This window comes from Bos mutus, chromosome 6 (assembly GCF_027580195.1).
Source record: "Bos mutus isolate GX-2022 chromosome 6, NWIPB_WYAK_1.1, whole genome shotgun sequence".
Classification (NCBI taxonomy): Eukaryota; Metazoa; Chordata; class Mammalia; order Artiodactyla; family Bovidae; genus Bos; species Bos mutus.
In genome coordinates, this window is record NC_091622.1 from 97,907,267 (window position 1) to 97,926,840 (window position 19,574).

Genomic DNA, 19,574 nt, shown 5'->3' on the forward strand with positions numbered 1-19,574 from the left:
TACAGTGATTATTGATTAGTCCTCTGATCACATGGGGCTTTCCTGGTAGCTCAGATGGTAAAGAATCTGCCTGCAATGCAGGAGACCTGGGTTTGATCCCTGGGTTGGGAAGATCCCCTGGAGAAGGGAATGGCAACCCACTCCAGTATTCTGGCTTGAATTCCATGGACAGACCATGGGGTCGCAAAGAGTCAGACACGACTGAGTGACTGTAACACTGATCACACAGGCCTTCGTCCCTACAGTGATTATTGATTAGTCCTCTGATGACATAGGCCAAGCAGGGGTTGACCTCAGCTGTATGTTGCACTTGCTTAGAAGCTTTACAGAAGAGTAGTACCTAGGTCCCACTCCCAAATATTCTGATTTGTCTTGGAGGTAGCTTGGGCGCTGAGATTTTAAAAAGGCCTCAAGGTGACTCACTGTGGAGCCAAGCTGCTGTATTAGTCAGCATTCTCTACATGTAGCCTTAGACTTTTTCTCTGGCCATTTCACATCTGTGAATTTCACAGTTCAGCTCTTTTCCCTCAAGGCCAGGACCTTTAGAATCTAGTATAATAACTTAGCATAATGTCTGCAAAAAGTAATCAGTGCTTGTTAAACAAACAGAATACAGGCATGTAGATCATGATAAAAATGAAACAGAATATTTTTAAAAGATTAACATACTTGCTTAAACTTTTGCATATCATTTCTGCTACATTTTCACAGTTCTTCTTAGTGGGACAAAAAACTAAGCAGGAATAACTGGGAATAACTTCTGTCACCAGTGCTACCAAGTGATCAGGATCCATCTTTTTCAGAGTATCGGAATACTGCACAACAAGATTTAGGAACAAGGTAGTTAGCAACCATGAAAGCCTTTCACTTTACCAGTGTGCTCTGAAAGGTAAGTAAATCAACCATAACTTTGAACTTCTCATTTAATAAATATGACCATTTTTAAAAAAAGATGCAACTTATATTACAGAGCAAAATGTTAAGTCCCACTTTTGTTATTAGGGTTTTGTTAGGTGCATTTAATTTTAAATAAAGGAAGTGAAAATAATAAATTGTATTAATAACTCTATGGCCCGCCCATCTTCACCAAAGCAGAAAAAGTCCACAGAGAGAAACACAAAGTGATCCTAATAATAGTCAAAGAACTGCATAAATAAGTTAAACCTCTTGCTATTGCTAACGGTTTTCAAAAACATATTCAATCATACCATAGGATATGTTTTCAGAAATACAAAATATATTTATCAAACAGACATAAATAACTCAAAGAACAAAGAAAAATATAAAGTTATTTAAAATCTCCTCACTTTATTTAACTTTACTTTACTGAAAACTAATTAAGATACAGATTTAGAATAATATATATTATTATAATTATACCTTTATACCTAATATACCTAATTATTATAATTATAATATTCCTTTATGTTATTGTTTAGTTGCTCAGTCGTGTCTGACTCTTTTGCAACCCCATGGGCTGTAGCCCGCCAGGGTCCTGTGTCCATGGGATTTCCCAGGCAAGAATACTGGAGTGGGTTGCCATTTCTTTCTCCAGGGGGTCTTCCTGACCCAGGGATCAAACCCCTGTCTCCTGCATTGGCAGGTGGATTCTTTACCACTGAGCCACCAGGGAAGCCCAATATACCTTCATGGAATAATAAAACTGATATAAAATTTCTTTCTCCCCTTTTAAATGTCCTCCATGAAAACCACAGAACATTAGCACAGTAGATATCCATATTTTCATACGCCAATATCTGAGCTATAGAGCCCACAAATATTTCTTCTTGTATTACTGTTGCTGCTGAATGAATAAACATTTATGGGAAAGGTCTCCAAGCTTTCTTGGTCCATGGAGCCCCAAGGTCAAAAGAAGTACCTAACAGTTTGATTATTAGGTAGTCAGGTCCAAACAACAAGTATGCATTTCTTCACAAATAAGTAGACATCTGAATAACAACAAATGTCAGTTGAAAAAAAATTTTTCATTTCATTCTTAAATAACTATCATAACCTACTAAATGAGAAGTATGCACACCTGGGCCCTGCAGTCTTTCAAACCATGAAACCCTCATTTCCTGTTCCATATTGATTTTCACATGGTATTTGCTTACAGTAAGTGCAAAAAAAAAAAAAAAAGAAAAAAAAAGTCACCAACTTCACAAAGATATACTATCCTAGGGAGGAATGTAGTATGATCTAATATTGACATTGGAAACTGTCTTGAACCAGTCATTTGTATGGTATCCAACAGATGTCCAGCATCAGCTTTTTTTCTCTGAAATACCTAAACTTTCCCGTGGTACCCATGTGACTCCTTGTGGTGTGCCAGGGCAGCTGGGCACAAAGTCTAGGAACCTCACCATCAGGGATTATCAAGGTTACCTTGTAATTAAGGAGGCGTGAAAAAGTCATGCCATTCTCAGCTCTGCTGTCAACTTCATATATTGTGTCATTTATTTTCAGATATTCTTTTAATTCAACCTTGAATTAAAAGGACATTTGCAATTAATATCATATACAAATTCCTTTTTCTAGAGTTTCAAATTTTGTAAAATATGTTATAAAACAGTACAAAAAGTTTAGCTTTCCTAAGGTATGCAGAATGCTTCAACTTAAATTTATTTCTTTCCCATTTAAGTTTCTTTTTCCTTTTAAATCAAAATAGGGATTACTATCCTTGAGGAAATACTTTTGAATTAAATAGCCACATATCTAAAAGGAAAATCAGACACTTGTATTTGTCACAAGAGGAAGTAAAGGTGAGCCAAGTATTCACACTCTTATCTTTTATTAAGGAGTTATTTGTGTTACTCCTCCAGATTTAAAACTTTATTAGTCACCAGTTTTAATGTGAATACCACCAAATTATTTTCAACTTAAGTATCTGTAGACAAAAGAAGTTTGTAAATAGAGCTTACTGAATTTTTAAAAAAATAGCATTGAGAAGCTCAGTGTACTATCCACTGTACCACACAGCCACCCACAGAACGCCATCTAACTTGACAACTAAGGTCAGGAACTATCTCGTGAAAATTCTCACATTTGGTGCAAATGTAAAAACACCAAATTTAAAGATAAAATTTTGTGATTTTAAACAATTATTTTCTGAAAACCTATTTAGACACAGAGACTACGGAGTACATGTACATTATAAGCTTCTTTCAAATAACTATGAGTAACATGTACTTATTTTCTTCAAGCCTTTTGGGAATACTGTTATTGGGGAATTTAAATTTATATCCATGTGAGGTCTTAATTTATTTTAAAAAAGCATTATAACTATCAAAACTTTTAATTTTTAAGATAAACTTTTTTATGTGTTAATAACTCAAAACGTGAATCACTAAATTCTTACCAGATGAAAAAATTTACCTTACAGAATATAAAGTGGAAAAGCAGAATGGGTCTGAAAATTTTCATTCAGTAACTATTCACTGAAGGTCCGTGAGCTAGGCACCCATCTTGGCCAAGCTCCCTGACCCTACAGTGTATGCTCCCTCCATACAGACTTGTTAGCATTTAGACACAGTGAGTGGCATTATGCGCCTTCATCATTCTCAGAATTTTTATATAGTACGTTTGCTACAAATATGATATGTAGCAAAAATGACAGATAACAAATCAAACCTTAGGTACATACGGGTCTAAACTGACTGGTGTAATATTCTGCTTGCAGGAACTTTTGTAGGTCTTCAACATTGTTTAACGTTGCACTCATACCAATAATTTGAGTCGTTTCTAAAAAAAAAAAAGTATTGAGAAAAATGTGTTATTTAGTATATCATAACAGTAATTTTAGCAACCTTTTTATGTTTGTAATTTTTCCAGAGTGATGTGCGAAAGAGGGGGCAGGTAAGACAAACAGTTGACCATGAACTAAATGAGGGTTAGGGATACCACCCCTCTGTACAGTTGAAAATCCATGTAAAACCTGTACCCGGCCTTCCTTATCTTCAGTTCTGCATTTCTGGATTCAACCAACCACAGGTCCTGTGGTACTGCAGCACTTATTACTGAAAAAACCCACTTACAAGTGAACCCATGCAATTCAAACTTGTGTTGTTCAACAATCAACTCTATAAAACCAGACGATTAATCTGGCAGATGATATTACTCAGATGATATTACTCAGAAGAGAGGTATAAGCTGGTCACACAAATTGGGAGCCATCAGAACACAGGAAGACTTTGAAGTCATGAGTATGGATGAGAATTAGCAGAAACTGTATGAAGAAGGAAACAAGGCATGAATCTACGGTAACACCAATGTATACAATGAACACACTTAGCAAGTAGTGTCACAAAGGAGAACAAAAGGAGAAACTGAAGAGAGCCCTTTTGTTCAAATATCTATTAAGTGCAAGGCATTGGTGACAGAAAGACACATAAATATGTATCAGTATACTTACATAAATAAGTATATAGCAGCAGTGTACATAAGTATACATGTAAGTACACAGCATCAGTGTACGTAAGTATACAGCAGCAGTGTACATAAGTATACACATAAGTACAGAGTAGTAGTGTACATAAGTACACAGCAGCAGTATACATAAGTATTCATGTCAGTACCCAGCAGCAGTGTACATAGTATACACATAAGTACACAGCAGCAGTGTACATAGTATACACATAAGTACACAGCAGCAGTGTACATAAGTATACACATAAGTACATAGCAGCAGTGTACATAAGTGTATAGCAAACACATGTCCATTATGTGCAGGTACTATGCGAGATGCTTTACAAAGACTGACTCACACTGTCTCCACAGCAAGTCAGTGAGAAAGGTTCTATTACTATCCTCCATTTTTGATGCACAAGGAAAAAGAGGCACAGTTACTATACTATATACTGTACCTGCCCAAGGTCACATACAAAGTTAAAGTGAGCTAGGATTTGAATCCAGCTGCAGAGTCTGCCCTTAGCCATTACGCTGTTCTACCTCTCAGTGTTAACACAGGATTGGTCTTACAGAAAGACAATAGGGAAACGAAGAGAGAATGGTGTTTCAGCACCCAAAGGAAAAAAGAATGATGAATACTCAAATATTGAAAAGAAATTAAGACAAGAACTATCAGTGTACACTGGATGTGACAAGTAGATGATCATTCTCCTTTCTTCCTCTGCTTTATATTTTGTCACTATCTGACACACTGTTTTCTTGTTTATCTGCTTATTATCTGTTCACTTTCATTAAAATATAGGTTTGATAAAGGCAGGGACTTTGTTTTATTCACTGCTACATCCCTAGCACTTAAAATAGGGCCTGACATGCAGTGGGTACTCAGTAAACATTTTTTAATCAATGATTATAAAGTGCTACAATCTGCCTAAATACCACTGTTATCAGAATTTTAAAAATAATTCTTAAAATCTGACCTTTATGATTAATAATTTTCTATAAACTATTATAATACATAATAAGCTATTGCAATAGTATATAAAAATAGAGAAGACATTTAGAATAAATATTTCATATACATTTAGAGACTATCTGATGTTGCAAAATAGCTCCTTAAAGTGACTATTTACAGACATTGTTCTACATGATACTGATGCTGGCAACAGCAGCAAACCTCCACTGTGCTCTGTCTGAGCATGGCTGAATGTGTTGGTCACATGTGTTACCTCATGTAATTCTTACAATTCCATCATGTTGGTACCATTATTGTGCGCATTTTACAGATGAGGAAAGGGCGGTTAAGTCACATGCCTAAGCACACACAGCTAGTAAGTGGAGGATACTGATGGGGACATCTTCAAATGCTAACTTCATTTATCTTCATGATTCTACTCATGCATCCAACAAAAATGTATAAACTTATTTTAGAAATAGAAAACTAAGACAGAAAGCTTAAGCATCTTACTTTAGGTTACATAATCTAGCTAGTGATAGGATTAAGTCTTTCATAGGTCTCTTGATTATAAATCAACTAGTGACCACATCTGGAAAAAAACTTACTGCTGGTGTAGAGGATTTTGGCCAGAGTCATTTCCAGTATAGCCCCACGGGTTCCTTCACCAATCATGTGCAACTTCGAGATTAAAAAAAAAAGGATAAAAGTAAATCTGCATATAATACCTATATAAAACAAGCATATATTTGATGAAATGAAGAAGCAGTGTATGCTTTATAACTCAAGCATTTTAGTTATGTACCAACTAGAGTACATATACATTATTTCACTGATATTTTAAGTTATTGAAGTTATCTCTAGGACAATGTCCTGGGATCAGGAATTCATCAGTACCACCATAAAACTGAACATATGGACATATATTCACTCTTCAAGAAACAACTGACAAAAAACTGAATTTAAGATTACCAAGCATGAAATGCCTTCATCTACATACTGTCTATATACTAAAATAAATTACTCATCCTCATAAGGTATCAAACAGATACACATAATAAGTGTTAGTATAATAAAAATGTTAATGAATCAACAAACATAGTAACCAACCTCATCTACAACAACCAGACCCAGACTGCTAATTCTTCCAGTTTCAATCAAGGAGTTCACCAGACTATGTCCTTTTTCAATAGTGGCAATATATAATGATTTCTTTTCCCTTCTTTTAATTGGAGGAAATTTTCCTTTGCTTCCAGCGTATTCCTCAACAAAGAAACCCAGTTCTATACCAAAACTTGACAAACCTGAAATCTAGAACATTAAAATAAACAAAAAAAGTCAGATAAATAAGAACTCTAATTATTAAATGTGCACAGGGATTTAAAAAAATCTAAAATAGTGTTTCAGAGAAGGCAATGGCAAGCCACTCCAGTACTCTTGCCTAGAAAATCCCATGGATGGAGGAGCCTGGTAGGCTGCAGTCTACGGGGTCGCTAAGAGTCGGACACGACTGAGCGACTTCACTTTCACTTTCACACAATGGAGAAGGCAATGGCAACCCACTCCAATGTTCTTGCCTGGAGAATCCCAGGGACGGTGGAGCCTGATGGGCTGCTGTTTCTGGGGTCGCACAGAGTCGGACACGACTGAAGCGACTTAGCAGCAGCAGCAGCCGCAAAATAGTGTTTAATATAAATCAATGGGAATAAGGTTACAGTTAAAACATATACATCTAAGAAATGTCATAATGTATTGACCCTTGAAAATGCCATTTTTAAACTATGTAATAAATGTAAAAAATAAATTTTAATTGTCTTTTCTGATATTAAAAAACATCAGAATAACTCATTTATTTTGATAGAATACTTGGTTAGTTTCTGCTTGAAAAAGCATGCTAAAATATCAGTAGGACATTTGAAATGGAGTTTAATTCACAAGTTTAGGGGAAAAAAAAAACTCTTTCTTACACAGGTAATTAGTATTAGAAGAGATTTTTAGTAACTACACCACACTGCTTCTGCATATCCTAAAAATAATTCTCCATCAATAAGGCTACCTCTTCTCAGTCAATAAAAAATTATTACATTTATTCTAGTTTTCATATCTGAACATCAAAATAACATTAACAAATACCATTTTCTTTAAAAAAAATCACACCTTTTCTTGAACAATTGCCACATATGGTAGGATCATTAAAACATCTCTTCGCCGGCATAGTAGTTCTTGTAGCATTAAAATCTCAGCCACGAGGGTTTTTCCACCACTTGTTGGCAAGGAATATATTAAATTTTTTCTTTCTTGCACAGATTTCAATGTTAAGCAAGTATGTTGCCATTCTGTGGAATTGAAAAAAAGAAGAAGCCTTATTTTTCCCTTCTACAAAGTTTTCTAAGAAGAAAAAAGTCAAATCCTACCCTGTGTAGCATCTTCTTATAGTAGTAAATGTAACTATATATAAATATAAAAAATCTACAATGCATGGTGTGTATACTCGTTCAGGCCTGGTTGGTGGGGTGGGCAACTAGTTTACCCAATTGCCAGCTGCAGACTGAGGTCTAAGATGCCACCAGGCACGTAGGCCTGCTGGACAAGAGGTACTGCCTGGGACATCAGAGGGGCTAAGGGGCATTTCAAGAATCTGTGTGAATTCTAAGGTCTTTCTCTTATATTCAGTAAGGACACTGTGTAAGCTTCCCTTCCTCATTCACCCAACAGAGAAACAGAGCCAAGAGGGAAAAAAAAAAAGAATTTACACAAACTTAGACCAGCTTTCACAGGGTGCTGGTTTGAATGGTCTGAATACTATTTTAAACCGATGAGAGGGACTTCCCTGGTGGCCCAGTGGTTAAGATTCCACACTCCCAGTGCAAGGGGACTGAGTTTGATCCCTGATGAGGGGATAAGATCTGGTGTAGCCAAAAAAAAAAAAAAAAATCCTTAAATTGATGAGATTGCTTAAACCATTAAAGACTAGGGTTATTAACCATGACATCTAAGGTTTCCCTGGTGGCTCAGTGGTAAAGAATCCACCTGTCAATGTAGAAGACACAAAGAGACATGGGTTTGATCCCTGAGATGGGAAGATCCCGTGGAGAAGGAAATGGCAACTCACTCCAGTACTCTTGCCTGGGAAATTCCATGGACAGAGGAGCCCGGCGAGCTATAGTCCACAGAGTTGCAAGAGTCAGACATGACTGTGACTAAACAACAAAATCTAGTTTCCACAAGTTAGCAAGGTGGAATTCATGAAAAGGATTATATTAGATCCAAAACAAAATGTGAAAACTAGTATAAGTACTTTGTAGGAAAAGTGGACAATGTGGACCATCAAAAGTCTTCAAAATGTGCATTATATTTACCTCTAGAAAAATGGGCAAAAGATATGGTAAGACATTTCACAGTATAGAGAAACGCAGATGGTTTATGAATACACAGAAAGATGCTCTACTGTTACCTATCAAGCTTGGCAAAAGAAATAAACCAATAAAAAGCATTAAATAACTACCTAAACAAAAAGCCCCCCGCATGTAAAACAGAGTTGACTAGAGCAGGAAGAAACAGGCACTTCTGTGTATGGCTGATGAAAGTATAAACCGCTAGTCCTTTGGGGAAGCAATCAGCAACAAACATACAACCGCACGCTGCCTTTGATCTGGCAGTGTTGCTTACAGAACTCTACACTGACTGAAATAAAGAGCAAGTACATGTGTAAAGGCTGTGTGCAAGGTGTTCACCATAGCATTGTTTATGTAACAAAGAGCCAATAACAGGGTATAGACTGAATGATTACACAAGCATATGAACTAATTATTTGCAGCCTGAAATATATGCAAATGATTATGTATTTTTTACTTTAAAAGTATTTCAGGATTTTACAGTACGGGGAAATAATAGCCATTATTTTGTAATAACTTTAAGTGGAGTATATAACCTATAACAATATTGAATCACTATGATGTATACCTGAAAACTAATACGTTGAGGAGGCTGCAAAGTTCATTTTGGTTTTTCCACAAGCTGCTATAATGCTGTAAATCAACTATGCTTTGATAAAAAATTTTTCAGAAATATTTAAATACATTGAATATTTAATACCTAAATATTAGAAAATACTGTAGGCTAGTATCACCCATTAGTTATCAAACTGCAGATGTTTATGTTAAACTACACGTCCACATTTTATCCAACTCAAGAGTTTTAAAGTATAAAATGACCAAAATAATATTTAGAAATAACATTTATCTTCACATACTAAAAAAAAATTACATTAATTTAGTTCCCAATATTTTTATAAAATACTAAGAATGTAATTCTATGCCTAAAAGGCAAAAACAACAGTACTGTTTAAGGCTGATGTTCTCTAGCTCAGGAGCTCTCAAACTTTCTGCACATCAGGATCAGGAGGGCTTATCTGAGCAGAATGCCAGATCCCAGCCCAAGGTGCTGACTCAGGAGGGCTGGGGTGGGACTTGGGAATGTGTATTGCAACAGATTTCCAGGTGATGCTGATGCTGCAGTTAGGAACTGCACTTTGAGAAGCACTGTTTTAGCTCAATGAAAAGTAACACACATATTCATGCTTTAAATTGGTCGTATCGTCATCAGATTTACCAATATTGAGATTTTAAAAATTATTTACTAAAGTTCTTACTTTAAAGCAGTCACAACTAAAGTCCAACTTGGCAAGTTTTTGACACAACATAACTGGCAAAAAAATTATCATCCCTTTTTAAGGAACTAAGGCTCAGAGTACAAAACCAGTGGTTAAGTGACAGCGCCAGAACTCATCATCAGGTGCACAATCCCCAAGATCCCACATGTCGTGCGACAACTAAGTCCATGTGCACAACTACTGAGCCTGTGCTCTAGAGCCCGTGGGCCCTAGAGCCTGTGCTCTGCAACGAGAGAAACCACTGCAGTGAGAAGCCTGCACACCGCAACTAGGGAGTAGCCCCAGCTCACTGCAACTAGAGACAGCCGTGCTCAGCAATGAAGACCCAGTGCAGCCAAAGATAAATAAATTTAAAAAAATCTTAAAAAAAGAAAAAGATGAGTTAGGTAAGAGTCTTGTCCTGAGGGTAGGAGATGCAGATGAAACAGAACAAGGTGCTGGGAAAAAAAAATAGAGGGCATAAAAGTAACATCTACTTCAAGGACAATACACACCTTTAGCTCTTGAACTGCAAACCTCACAATTTAGTTTGTTAGACTCTTGCAAAGCCTTGTATTAGACTTTGTTTCCTGTAGTCCTACTTCTCCAACCTCAATGTCTTCCCCCTGAGATAAGAACCTATGTTTTCAGGTGGTTCATGTTACTTAGGAGTTTCAGAAGTAATTATGAAGCGATTTGTTGATAGCATGCTCTTTCAGGATGGCAGCAAGTATCCCTTCTTTGTCTAAAATGACACATATTTGAAAATATGCAAGGAGCCAGGGTTTTTGAAAAAATGTTACAAATCAGCTATTATTACTACTATTTCTCTGCATTTAAACCCTAATTTAAGCTGTCTTTAAAGATGTTTATTTTTAATTCATGATATCAATACTGACTCACTCAAGACATATGAGTAGTCAAAGGAATTTCAGCAACTACGTTTTGGTAGCAAAGTAACAGTCAGCCAAGGAAGCTAAGAAGACTGAGGAGCAGCCAGTCTAATTAGAAAAAAAAAAAAAGCCAGGAGTGGAATGCCAAGAAATGGGTGTTTCAGGAAGGGTCTGGTCAGTCATGTTAGGTAAGAAACTGAGAAGTCAGGGAAGAACTAAAGTCTCACTGGGTTTACACTCCAGTCATTATATAATAAGGGACAACACAGAACCCAGAGGCAGAATGGGCTGGGAATTATCTGAGGTGAGGAAAAGGAGACAGCAAGGATAACAGGTTGGAGGAGTGTGGCCACGAAGGGAAGAAAAGAAGTTCAATAGCAGCAGGATATGGATGGAAAGCTGAGAGGACTGAGTTTTTGATTTAAGGTGAGAAATAGGACCATGGATGCATATTTTTTCTACTGATTTGCACCAATATTTTATGGTAATGAGGGTAAATGTTTTTTAATTCTAGCAAAAAACATTACCATATAATTTTTCAATTCCCTTGAACTGAACATAAAGATCTCTCACTTTGCTGGGTAATGAATAAAAAGGACCAAGGTCATCTGATGATGACTCAATTGTTTTCTTAGCAACATTAATTTCTTCAGATAGGAGAGTCTCTTTGAGCTGTTTAGTCCTAGAAAATATTGGTGTTTGGGCTTTGGCATTTCCAGTCATGGTACTTTTTAGATGATCTTTCAGACTTTTTCTCCTATTTGCATCTGAACTAGTTCTGATTTTAGAAGAGGATTCAACAGTCTGCTGGGGCTGCTCTCTGCTATTAACGGGCAATTCCTCATTCACAGTCTTAGGAAAGGATGAGTTCCAATCTTTTTCTTCAGTAGATGGACCACCCAAATCACTGGAAGAGTTATGCAAATTTTCAAAGAATAAAACCTGAGAAGAAGGTACATCATACGAAATATCAGCTTCAGGTTCAATAGAGACATCTTCATGCCTGCTCTGGTTCTTTGTGTGGTCACCTATATTTAATTCTGTACAGTCACCTACAACAGTAACGTTGAGCGTGTTATGTTTATCACTTTCTGAACAAAGATCTTCATTGGCATGGTCTGTAGCATGGTTCCTATGTTCAGGAAGTTGCAAATACTTTTGTTCCAAGTCATCAACTTGAGCTAAAAAAGAGTTCTCAGCAAAACTATCATAGTCACCAAACATGTCCTCTTCACTGTCAATAATCTGGAAAGAAAACGAAAAGATTTATCGTGGAGTCCAGCTTCATTAAGAATAAAAGTTTCAGCTGAAAGCTCTCTTAGGTATATAATTGTATGGTCACATACGGATCACAAACCTAAATGTAAATAATCCTATAAAATAGATACTATTGTCCCATTTTACAGATGGAGATACAGAGGCCCAGAGACATTAAGTGACTGACATCAACTGCACTCCTAGGGATGCTGGGATCCTAATTCTTAAGCGACCGTTAAATCCTTTAAAATGGTAGCAAGACCGACGGCCATCTACTGGGAAGGATATTATCTCACTAGGAGTTTCTGATAATCACAGTACTGTTTCCCGTCCCATCTGCAGACACTGGCCTGCAATAAAATCATGCTTGTGTCACTGGGCACTCCAAGAAGATTGTTCTTAGAATAGAACTGAAATGGAAAGTCTGACTTGGGACAGTCTATAAACAGAAGAGATATAATTTGGGGGTTAATTTGGGGGTAGCAACATAGTGAAGGGATTAAGAACACAAGATTTCTTAACTTCTCGGTCTAATTTCTGTTGTAAAACCTGGATAAAGCAAATAGCTTAACAAAGCCCATAACAGGTCTGGGTACTTTGAGTACAAGGAGAAGCAAAAACTTGGAAGTATAGAAAGTATAGGACTTCGTGTCATGCCATTCCTTTTAAGTCTCAAGGTCTATGTTTCACAATTATATATATCTACGGGGGCTAACAGTGAGGATTAACAGCGATAACAAAGATGAAGTAATAAGCCCAAGAAGGCTAGTAGATGACCTGTCAATTGCTTGCACCTGAGACAAACTCGGGAGTTTCAAGGGTCCCGCCTTTCAGTGAGCATGCGCAGTGGGGACCTGGGTATATATCATCACTTCAAAGGTGGGAAATAGAACGAGGAACTCGGGAATCTGAGAGGTGATGGGGCTGTACCTCGACCGGCTGCACGTCCACGGTTTTCCGCCGCCGGCTCCCGGCCACCATCTCCTCGTCGTCCTTCTCTTCATCGCTGTGTTTAAGCTCTGTCGCGGGGGAGGCGGCAAAAACGCTCTCTAGACTAGGACGGTTTCTTTTGCGGACGGACACCCGCCTGCGGATGCGGGAACCACCTTCGTCCATGGCAGGGCCTGAGAGTCCAGCCCCAACTTCTTTTCCCGTGACCCAGCCGCCAACCCCCTAGTGGAGGGGTAAGTGCAGCAACAAGGGGAGGGTAGCAACAGGTGGAAGCTGCGAACCCCTCTCCATCCACCTTGGGGAAGGACCGCTTTGAGACCGGAAGCGGAGGCACCAACCTGGGAGCCCGCCCTCTCCTCCTCCAATCGTTAAGTGTGCTGGGCTGGCGGCTCGCCAAGCGGTGGGGGGCGGGGGTGAGGAGAAAGGGAAGGTACTGCGCGGGCGTATTGAAAACCCCACCCACTCTTTGAGTCCCGGCAAACTGCGGAACCTGTGAACCGAGTCCGCGGGCCTCTGGGGGAAGTACACCGGAAGGGACTTGTCAGGACGTTTTTGGAAACAGGAAAGGAAGGGGAGGAGCAAGGAACCATGGCTGCTGTGCTAGGTCTTTGCGGTGGGCTAGGGAAGAGAAAGTTTACGCGTTTCCCAACGGCTTTTGTCTGCCTCACAAATTCCGGGACTCGTGCAGGTAAAGTCTCCATATCCTATGCTCTTCTGTAGCACTGCAGCGGTTGGTTTAGGTCTAGTTAGGTCGTTGGAGTCGTCGCTGTTAGCTAAAGGACGCTGGTGTTTAGGCGATTGTTTCGCCAATAGAAGTGGGCATCAGTAATGGCCCGTATTTAAATGACTAGTATTTTAAAGCTGAAGAGGGCACGAGATGTCGTCCAGTACAGTGTTTTAACGTACGAAGAGCGATTCCCAAAAAGAGGCAAGGACTTGCCCAAGATCTTCAGGTAGACTTAGTAAGGAAGGAGCATTTTCAGAGTCACCTAGCAGCAAATCGCAGATATCCGAGGGCCCCAGATCAGGGCGAAATTGTGACATAGGCCACGGAATATATCACTTCTGCACTTTTATCTGCTTTGTGCTTTTTTTTGTAGAGTCTGTTTTCACTCTCCCTTTGGCATGACAATGCCTTTCAGTTTGCATTAAAATCTGTCTTTACCCACGGAGAGAAGGGAAAATAAATTTCAAGAACAGGTGAGAGGTTGTATGGCTAGGGGTATATATGCCGTTTTCCCAACGCCCCAGAAAACATTTTTATCCTAAGTCTACCACTGTCTCAAACCTAAAGGCCCTTTATTTTACTTTGTTAGTAATAATGATATAAACCTTTTACATTGTGTCCCTTAGTGCATCTTGCCTCAACAGAAACACAATCTTTCCTTAGCTGCTGAGCTAACAAAAAGTTTGTTGCTGTTTCTGTTTAATTGCAGTGCTGTGGAGAAGTTGTTCACAATGTAAACAGGTAACCAGCAGTGAGGACCTGGTAAGAATTTTTCTTCTTCCTTTTAATAAGGCATTTGCAACTAAGACCAGATTATGTCTTAGCTGTTTGAATAGAGTTCAGCTGAAGGACAAAGATGATAATTAATCTGAGTTTGAAAATTGTAATTTATTGATGAGTAGTCACTTAAGTGAACTTTGAAGTAAGAGAATTCCTAGATTCTTAGCAAGAAGCATGACTTCTGTAACACCGTATTTTCCTTTCTAGATACGTGCTTTGGGAATTTATAAAGGTAGTTGTGATGCATGCTGTACTTGCAGGAAGCCCAACAAAGGGGTTCTACAAACTTTACCCATACCTTGACTCCCTGTCCTCATTTCAAATTCAATTCTATTTTTATCTTAGTCATTAAAGGTTTATGTCAGGACGTTAAATAGTTTCTTCTAAACTGTAGATGTATGTTTTTTTATGGATTTCAAGTAGTAGCATTGGATTTAGGCCGTATAGCTTTTCTTGCTACATACAAAGACAATTTGATACTAGTTAGACCACGTAACGGAGAAGGCAATGGCACCCCACTCCAGTACTTTTGCCTGGAAAATCCCATGGACGGAGGAGCCTGGTAGGCTGCAGTCCATGGGGTCGCTACAGTCGGACACAACTGAGCAACTTCACTTTCACTTTTCACTTTCATGCACTGGAGAAGGAAATGGCAACCCACTCCAGTATTCTTGCCTGGAGAATGCCAGGGATGGGGAAGCCTGGTGGGCTGCCATCTATGGGGTCGCACAGAGTCGGACACGACTGCAGTGACTTAGCAGCAGCAGCAGACCGCATGAAGGAGAAGGAAATGGCAACCCACTCCAGTATTCTTGCCTGGAGAATCCCAGGGATGGGGGAGCCTGGTGGGCTGCCGTCTATGGGGTCACAGAGTCAGACACGACTGAAGCGACTTAGCAGCAGCAGACCACATTAAACACATAGAGAAGGGATAGTCATTACACGTGAGTTGAATGTAAGTTGAATTAGGAACATTTGAGGAATTGGAAGAAACGAAGGAACTCCTCTAGTCCCTTTGAGCATCCATCTTGGTCATCTAATTCACACCATAGTTAAGAGAGTAAATGAAATTACTAGAGCTTCTCTTTGGGTCCTTAAATCCCAGTGAGACTCATGAAAGCTAAGGGTTCCTCAGAAAAAGGCACAAAGCCCCATTTATTTGAAGTTTTGCATACAACTACAGGGGTTCAAGACTTCAAAGCCATTTCTAGATTCAGAATCTGTATACTGGAGACACCTAAAGTGATTTTAGGACTGAGGCTTTGTGATGGAAGCTTTAGAAGCAGTAGTGAACAAAGAAAAACCAAAAAGGCTGACACAAACTTATAAAACAGCCTGGGACTGTTTTAAATTGTTATGAAACAATTTTACACTACTATAAAATTGCAGTAAAAGAATAAACTTGTAGTATTACAGTAGGCTGTGGGCATACTGGGCCTCCCAGGCGGTGACAGAGGCAAAGAACCCGCCGGCCAGTGCAGGAGACAGAGAGAGATGTGGGTTCCATCCCTGGGTCAGGAAGACCCGCTGGAGGAGGACATGGCAACCCACTCCAGTATTCTTGCGTGGAGAATCCCATGGGCAGAGGAGCCCTGCAGACTACAGTCCATGGGTCACAAAGAGTTGGACATGATTGCAGTAACTTAGCACACACATGGAGGCATTGTCTTTTTGTAACACAAAAATAATCAGTAAAACATCTAGAGAAATATAGGGATGGATTTAGAGATACTATACTAGTTTAAGAATTGCATATGTTATCTGTTGTGCTGTTTTTCTTAAGTATAAGAATTTTTAGTCACCTAACAATCTGGGCAAAGCATTTTTAATCACTTATTGAAGATTTTTTTGCCTCCGATAAACCCCTTTTCCCCCCAGATTGTATTTTTCACAGAATTGTCCTCCGTCAATTAATCCCTCCTTCGCCAAACTAAAACAAGATACTTGTACAAAATATATATGAATACTCTCAAACTTTAAAATGGTCTTTTTCAGAAATAACTGCTTTTCTTTTGTAAGCCAAACTGTTGTTATTTATTCATTTTAACAGTAAGAAAGGTACAACTAATCCCTTGGAGAGATTTAAATGTGGTACCCTAAGATTATTTTGATTCAAAGTTAACACAAAAAACATTTTCAGATTTTTGTTTTTTTTCCTTTATGCTAGCCTATTCCAATGGAAAATCCTTACAAGGAGCCTCTGAAAAAATGTATCTTGTGTGAAAAACGTGTAGATTATAAGAATGTACAGGTGAGATCTGGTTTTACTTCACTGTGATACTTGATTTGGGACTTTTGCTCTTTTATTAATACAGTAGAGAAGCAGGTCAGTTTTTATAATAGGCTTTGTGTAGGGGTGACTGTTTCAGCAGCTTTGTAACTTCAAATCTGGTTATACTTGCGTGGATAAGGCATCTGTTTTATTCAAATCGGAACCTCTGGGCTGTCCTTCATTGACTCTTAATCATCTCAGTGTGTCTTGTTTTTTCTTCGCCCCAAACCTCTGAACAGTAGCTCCCTGTGGCAGTGATTCTCAGTCGGTGGGGTTGAGTAGTTAGGGAAAAGCTCCTGTGTTGAAGTTGATATCTTACCTCACCACCAGTATCGCTATTTTGAATTCATTTTATCTGTGGTCGAGCGCTCAGCAGATTAAAAGTGGCAAATGTGGGGGAGGAGATGGTGTCGGAGTTAAGTGTACTGACAGTAGTATACAGTGATAGCTTCTTTGGTGGGAGAAAGCCCAAGAAACTGTAAAATGCAAGTGTTAGGATTAATCAAACAGAAGTAGCAGCAAATGGCCTGATACACCTGTACATCTTGAAGACCTCACTGTAGTCTGATATTATGGGATAGTCTATCACGACAGATGGAATGTTCTGTACCTTGTTGTAAGCAGCAGTGGTTTAGAAAAGTTATCTGTGGAAAAGTGAAGAAAACAGTTTTAGCACTGAAAGAACATGCTCATTAATCTGTTGTATAGACTTTTTTTTGACATACTGAGGAAGAGATGTTAATTTTCACAATTACTTTGGTTATTTTAAATAGAATGAACATAGTTCAGTGTTTTTATTCATATTTTTGAAGTTTGTCTAAAATTTATTAATCAGCCTTTTATAGCTTGAAGGTGATATAAGTTTTGTGTTTTGAAATTTATACAAGGTTGAATAACAAGTGTATTAACATAAAATGTTTTTCCTTTCCAAATATACCTCAAACCAGCTTTTATCCCAGTTTATTTCTCCATTTACTGGATGCATTTATGGAAGGCACATAACAGGTATTTTGTTTTCTATTACAGCAACTTAAATGTAGATGTCTACTCCTGTTATTCAAAAAAAAAACTGGCAGATTTTCAAATATTGCCACAAATTACTATTAGACCAAAAACTATGGGTACTTTGAGAAAGTCTCGTCTGAGGCCAAAAGGGTAATTATTTTGCATATCTTCTTATACTCAGTTAACTACAGGGTGACAACATGTAGAGAACTCGGGCTTTGCTGTTTGGGAAGACGTTGTAGTCATCCTCAGGCTCTCATTTAAACCAGGGGCCTACTGCCTACAGGCCAAATCAGATCTGCCACTTGCTAAATGGCTAAGTTTCCACAATTTCTGAGCTACAAGAGCAGAATTGATGATGACAGAGACTGTGTGGCCCACAAAGCCCACGATACTTACTCTCAGGCTCTATACAGTTTTCCAGTCCTTCTGTGACATAATTGTCATGCATTTTGAATATTGGTATTTTTTTATGAATAAGAAAGTATTTTCTTTTATAGGTCTTTGTGGGAAGAAACAAAGAGAAATCACAAAAGCAATTAAGAGAGCTCAAATATTGGGTAAGAGCATCTGAAAAGCTGAATTATGCTAAGCAAGATTTTCCTCATTGTCTTTTGTGAAGAACTTTCATTCTCTCTTCACAGGGTTTATGCCAGTTACATACAAGGATCCTGCCTATCTCAAAGACCCTAAAGTTTGTAACATCAGATATAGGGAGTAAATTATATAAAGTTATCATCAATAAATGTATTTTGCAATAAGTCGTTGTGTGGTGCTAATACTGGCTCAAACTACTTAAACTATAAGATTTAATAACCACTGAGTAGAAAAACTAACAGGCTAAATCTTGTCAAACTATAAAGTATTAAGTTTTTAATTCTTATAGTAATTTGGAATAATGAGGAAAGCGTTTCAGGAGGGAAGCTTCCTCTTCATATCAGAATGTTCACTAGGTAAAACAGATTATTTAAAATGTTAATACTTGTCACATTTACATACACATATATTTTAAAATGTTAACACTTGTTACATTTAACGTACACATACACTTAAAAAATTGTTACTGTGGGGTCTTCACTTAAATCTGGCCCCCCAGACAGTTCATACAACACACTGCAGACAATGCGATGTCACACACGGCAGGGCTGACTTGCACTGGACTTGACTTTATGCCCAGACTCCGTGTTATAAACAGGATTGTAGAGTATGGGTGCAGGACAGTGGAATGCTTACGTCATGGACAAATCCCACAGGACAGGGTGTAGGTTTGAAATTGTTAAGATTTCCTAACAAGCAGATAAGCCTGAGTAGGACCAGGCGTCTTCTCTCTGCAGAGATGTCACTTGGGGATGGACAGTGGTGCAGTCCATCACAGGACCCAACACTCAGCTCTGGACTAGTCTATCATAAACTAGAAGTGTCCTCTAAATAAGCCAATCCATAGGCATCTGTGCTATGTCTCATTCCAGTAATACAAACAAATCCCCAAATGACAGAGAATAATGAGAAAAAAATGTCTTACAAGCATTCTTTTTCTCCTTTTCATTCCCTGAAGGATGGGACATCAAGCTTATTTTAAAATTAGGGTTCAGACAGAACCCTATTTCCTCTGTCCTGCGCTTCTTATGTAACCAGTAAAGCAAACCCAGCAACTCATGATTTGCACACATCATCCCAGG

At 38.4% G+C, this 19,574-nt stretch overlaps 2 protein-coding genes across 7 annotated transcripts in view; one reads left to right on the plus strand and one right to left on the minus strand.

Moving 5' to 3' along the window:
* Nucleotides 1-13,363, minus strand: part of HELQ (helicase, POLQ like) — a 40,863-nt gene extending 27,500 nt beyond the window's left edge. For 4 of the 6 annotated variants that reach the window (XR_011464541.1, XM_070372626.1, XM_014481722.2 and 1 more), the window contains exons 1-8: nt 13,091-13,363; nt 11,431-12,148; nt 7,517-7,695; nt 6,470-6,670; nt 5,968-6,040; nt 3,644-3,741; nt 2,386-2,484; nt 670-815 (exon numbers count right to left, since the gene is read on the minus strand). Coding sequence is in view for 4 of the 6 variants with exons in the window: in XM_070372626.1 (XP_070228727.1) it covers nt 670-815; nt 2,386-2,484; nt 3,644-3,741; nt 5,968-6,040; nt 6,470-6,670; nt 7,517-7,695; nt 11,431-12,148; nt 13,091-13,276 (1,700 nt within the window). In the remaining 2 variants the exon portion in view is untranslated. Of the gene's footprint in view, nt 1-669; nt 816-2,385; nt 2,485-3,643; nt 3,742-5,967; nt 6,041-6,469; nt 6,671-7,516; nt 7,696-10,525; nt 12,149-13,090 lie in introns of those variants that run through there. The other 2 variants (XM_070372628.1, XR_011464542.1) reach the window with 2 other exon arrangements.
* A 289-nt stretch (nt 13,364-13,652) lies between these two features.
* MRPS18C (mitochondrial ribosomal protein S18C) lies at nt 13,653-18,656 on the plus strand. Its single transcript, XM_005906495.3, has 6 exons — nt 13,653-13,799; nt 14,548-14,600; nt 16,786-16,869; nt 17,838-17,895; nt 18,396-18,455; nt 18,540-18,656. Exons 1-6 carry the CDS (start codon nt 13,700-13,702, stop codon nt 18,614-18,616), a joined length of 432 nt encoding a protein of 143 aa, XP_005906557.1. The 5' UTR covers nt 13,653-13,699; the 3' UTR covers nt 18,617-18,656.
* The last annotated feature ends 918 nt before the right edge of the window (nt 18,657-19,574 follow it).

Excerpts from the sequence above, each read along its gene's own strand:
- MRPS18C (XM_005906495.3), top strand. The coding sequence starts at position 13,700 with ATGGCTGCTGTGCTAGGTCTTTGCGGTGGGCTAGGGAAGAGAAAGTTT. Across the intron at positions 13,800-14,547 it reads AAATTCCGGGACTCGTGCAG|TGCTGTGGAGAAGTTGTTCA; the intron begins GTAAAGTCTCCA and ends GTTTAATTGCAG. Across the intron at positions 17,896-18,395 it reads TTATGGAAGGCACATAACAG|GTCTTTGTGGGAAGAAACAA; the intron begins GTATTTTGTTTT and ends TTTCTTTTATAG.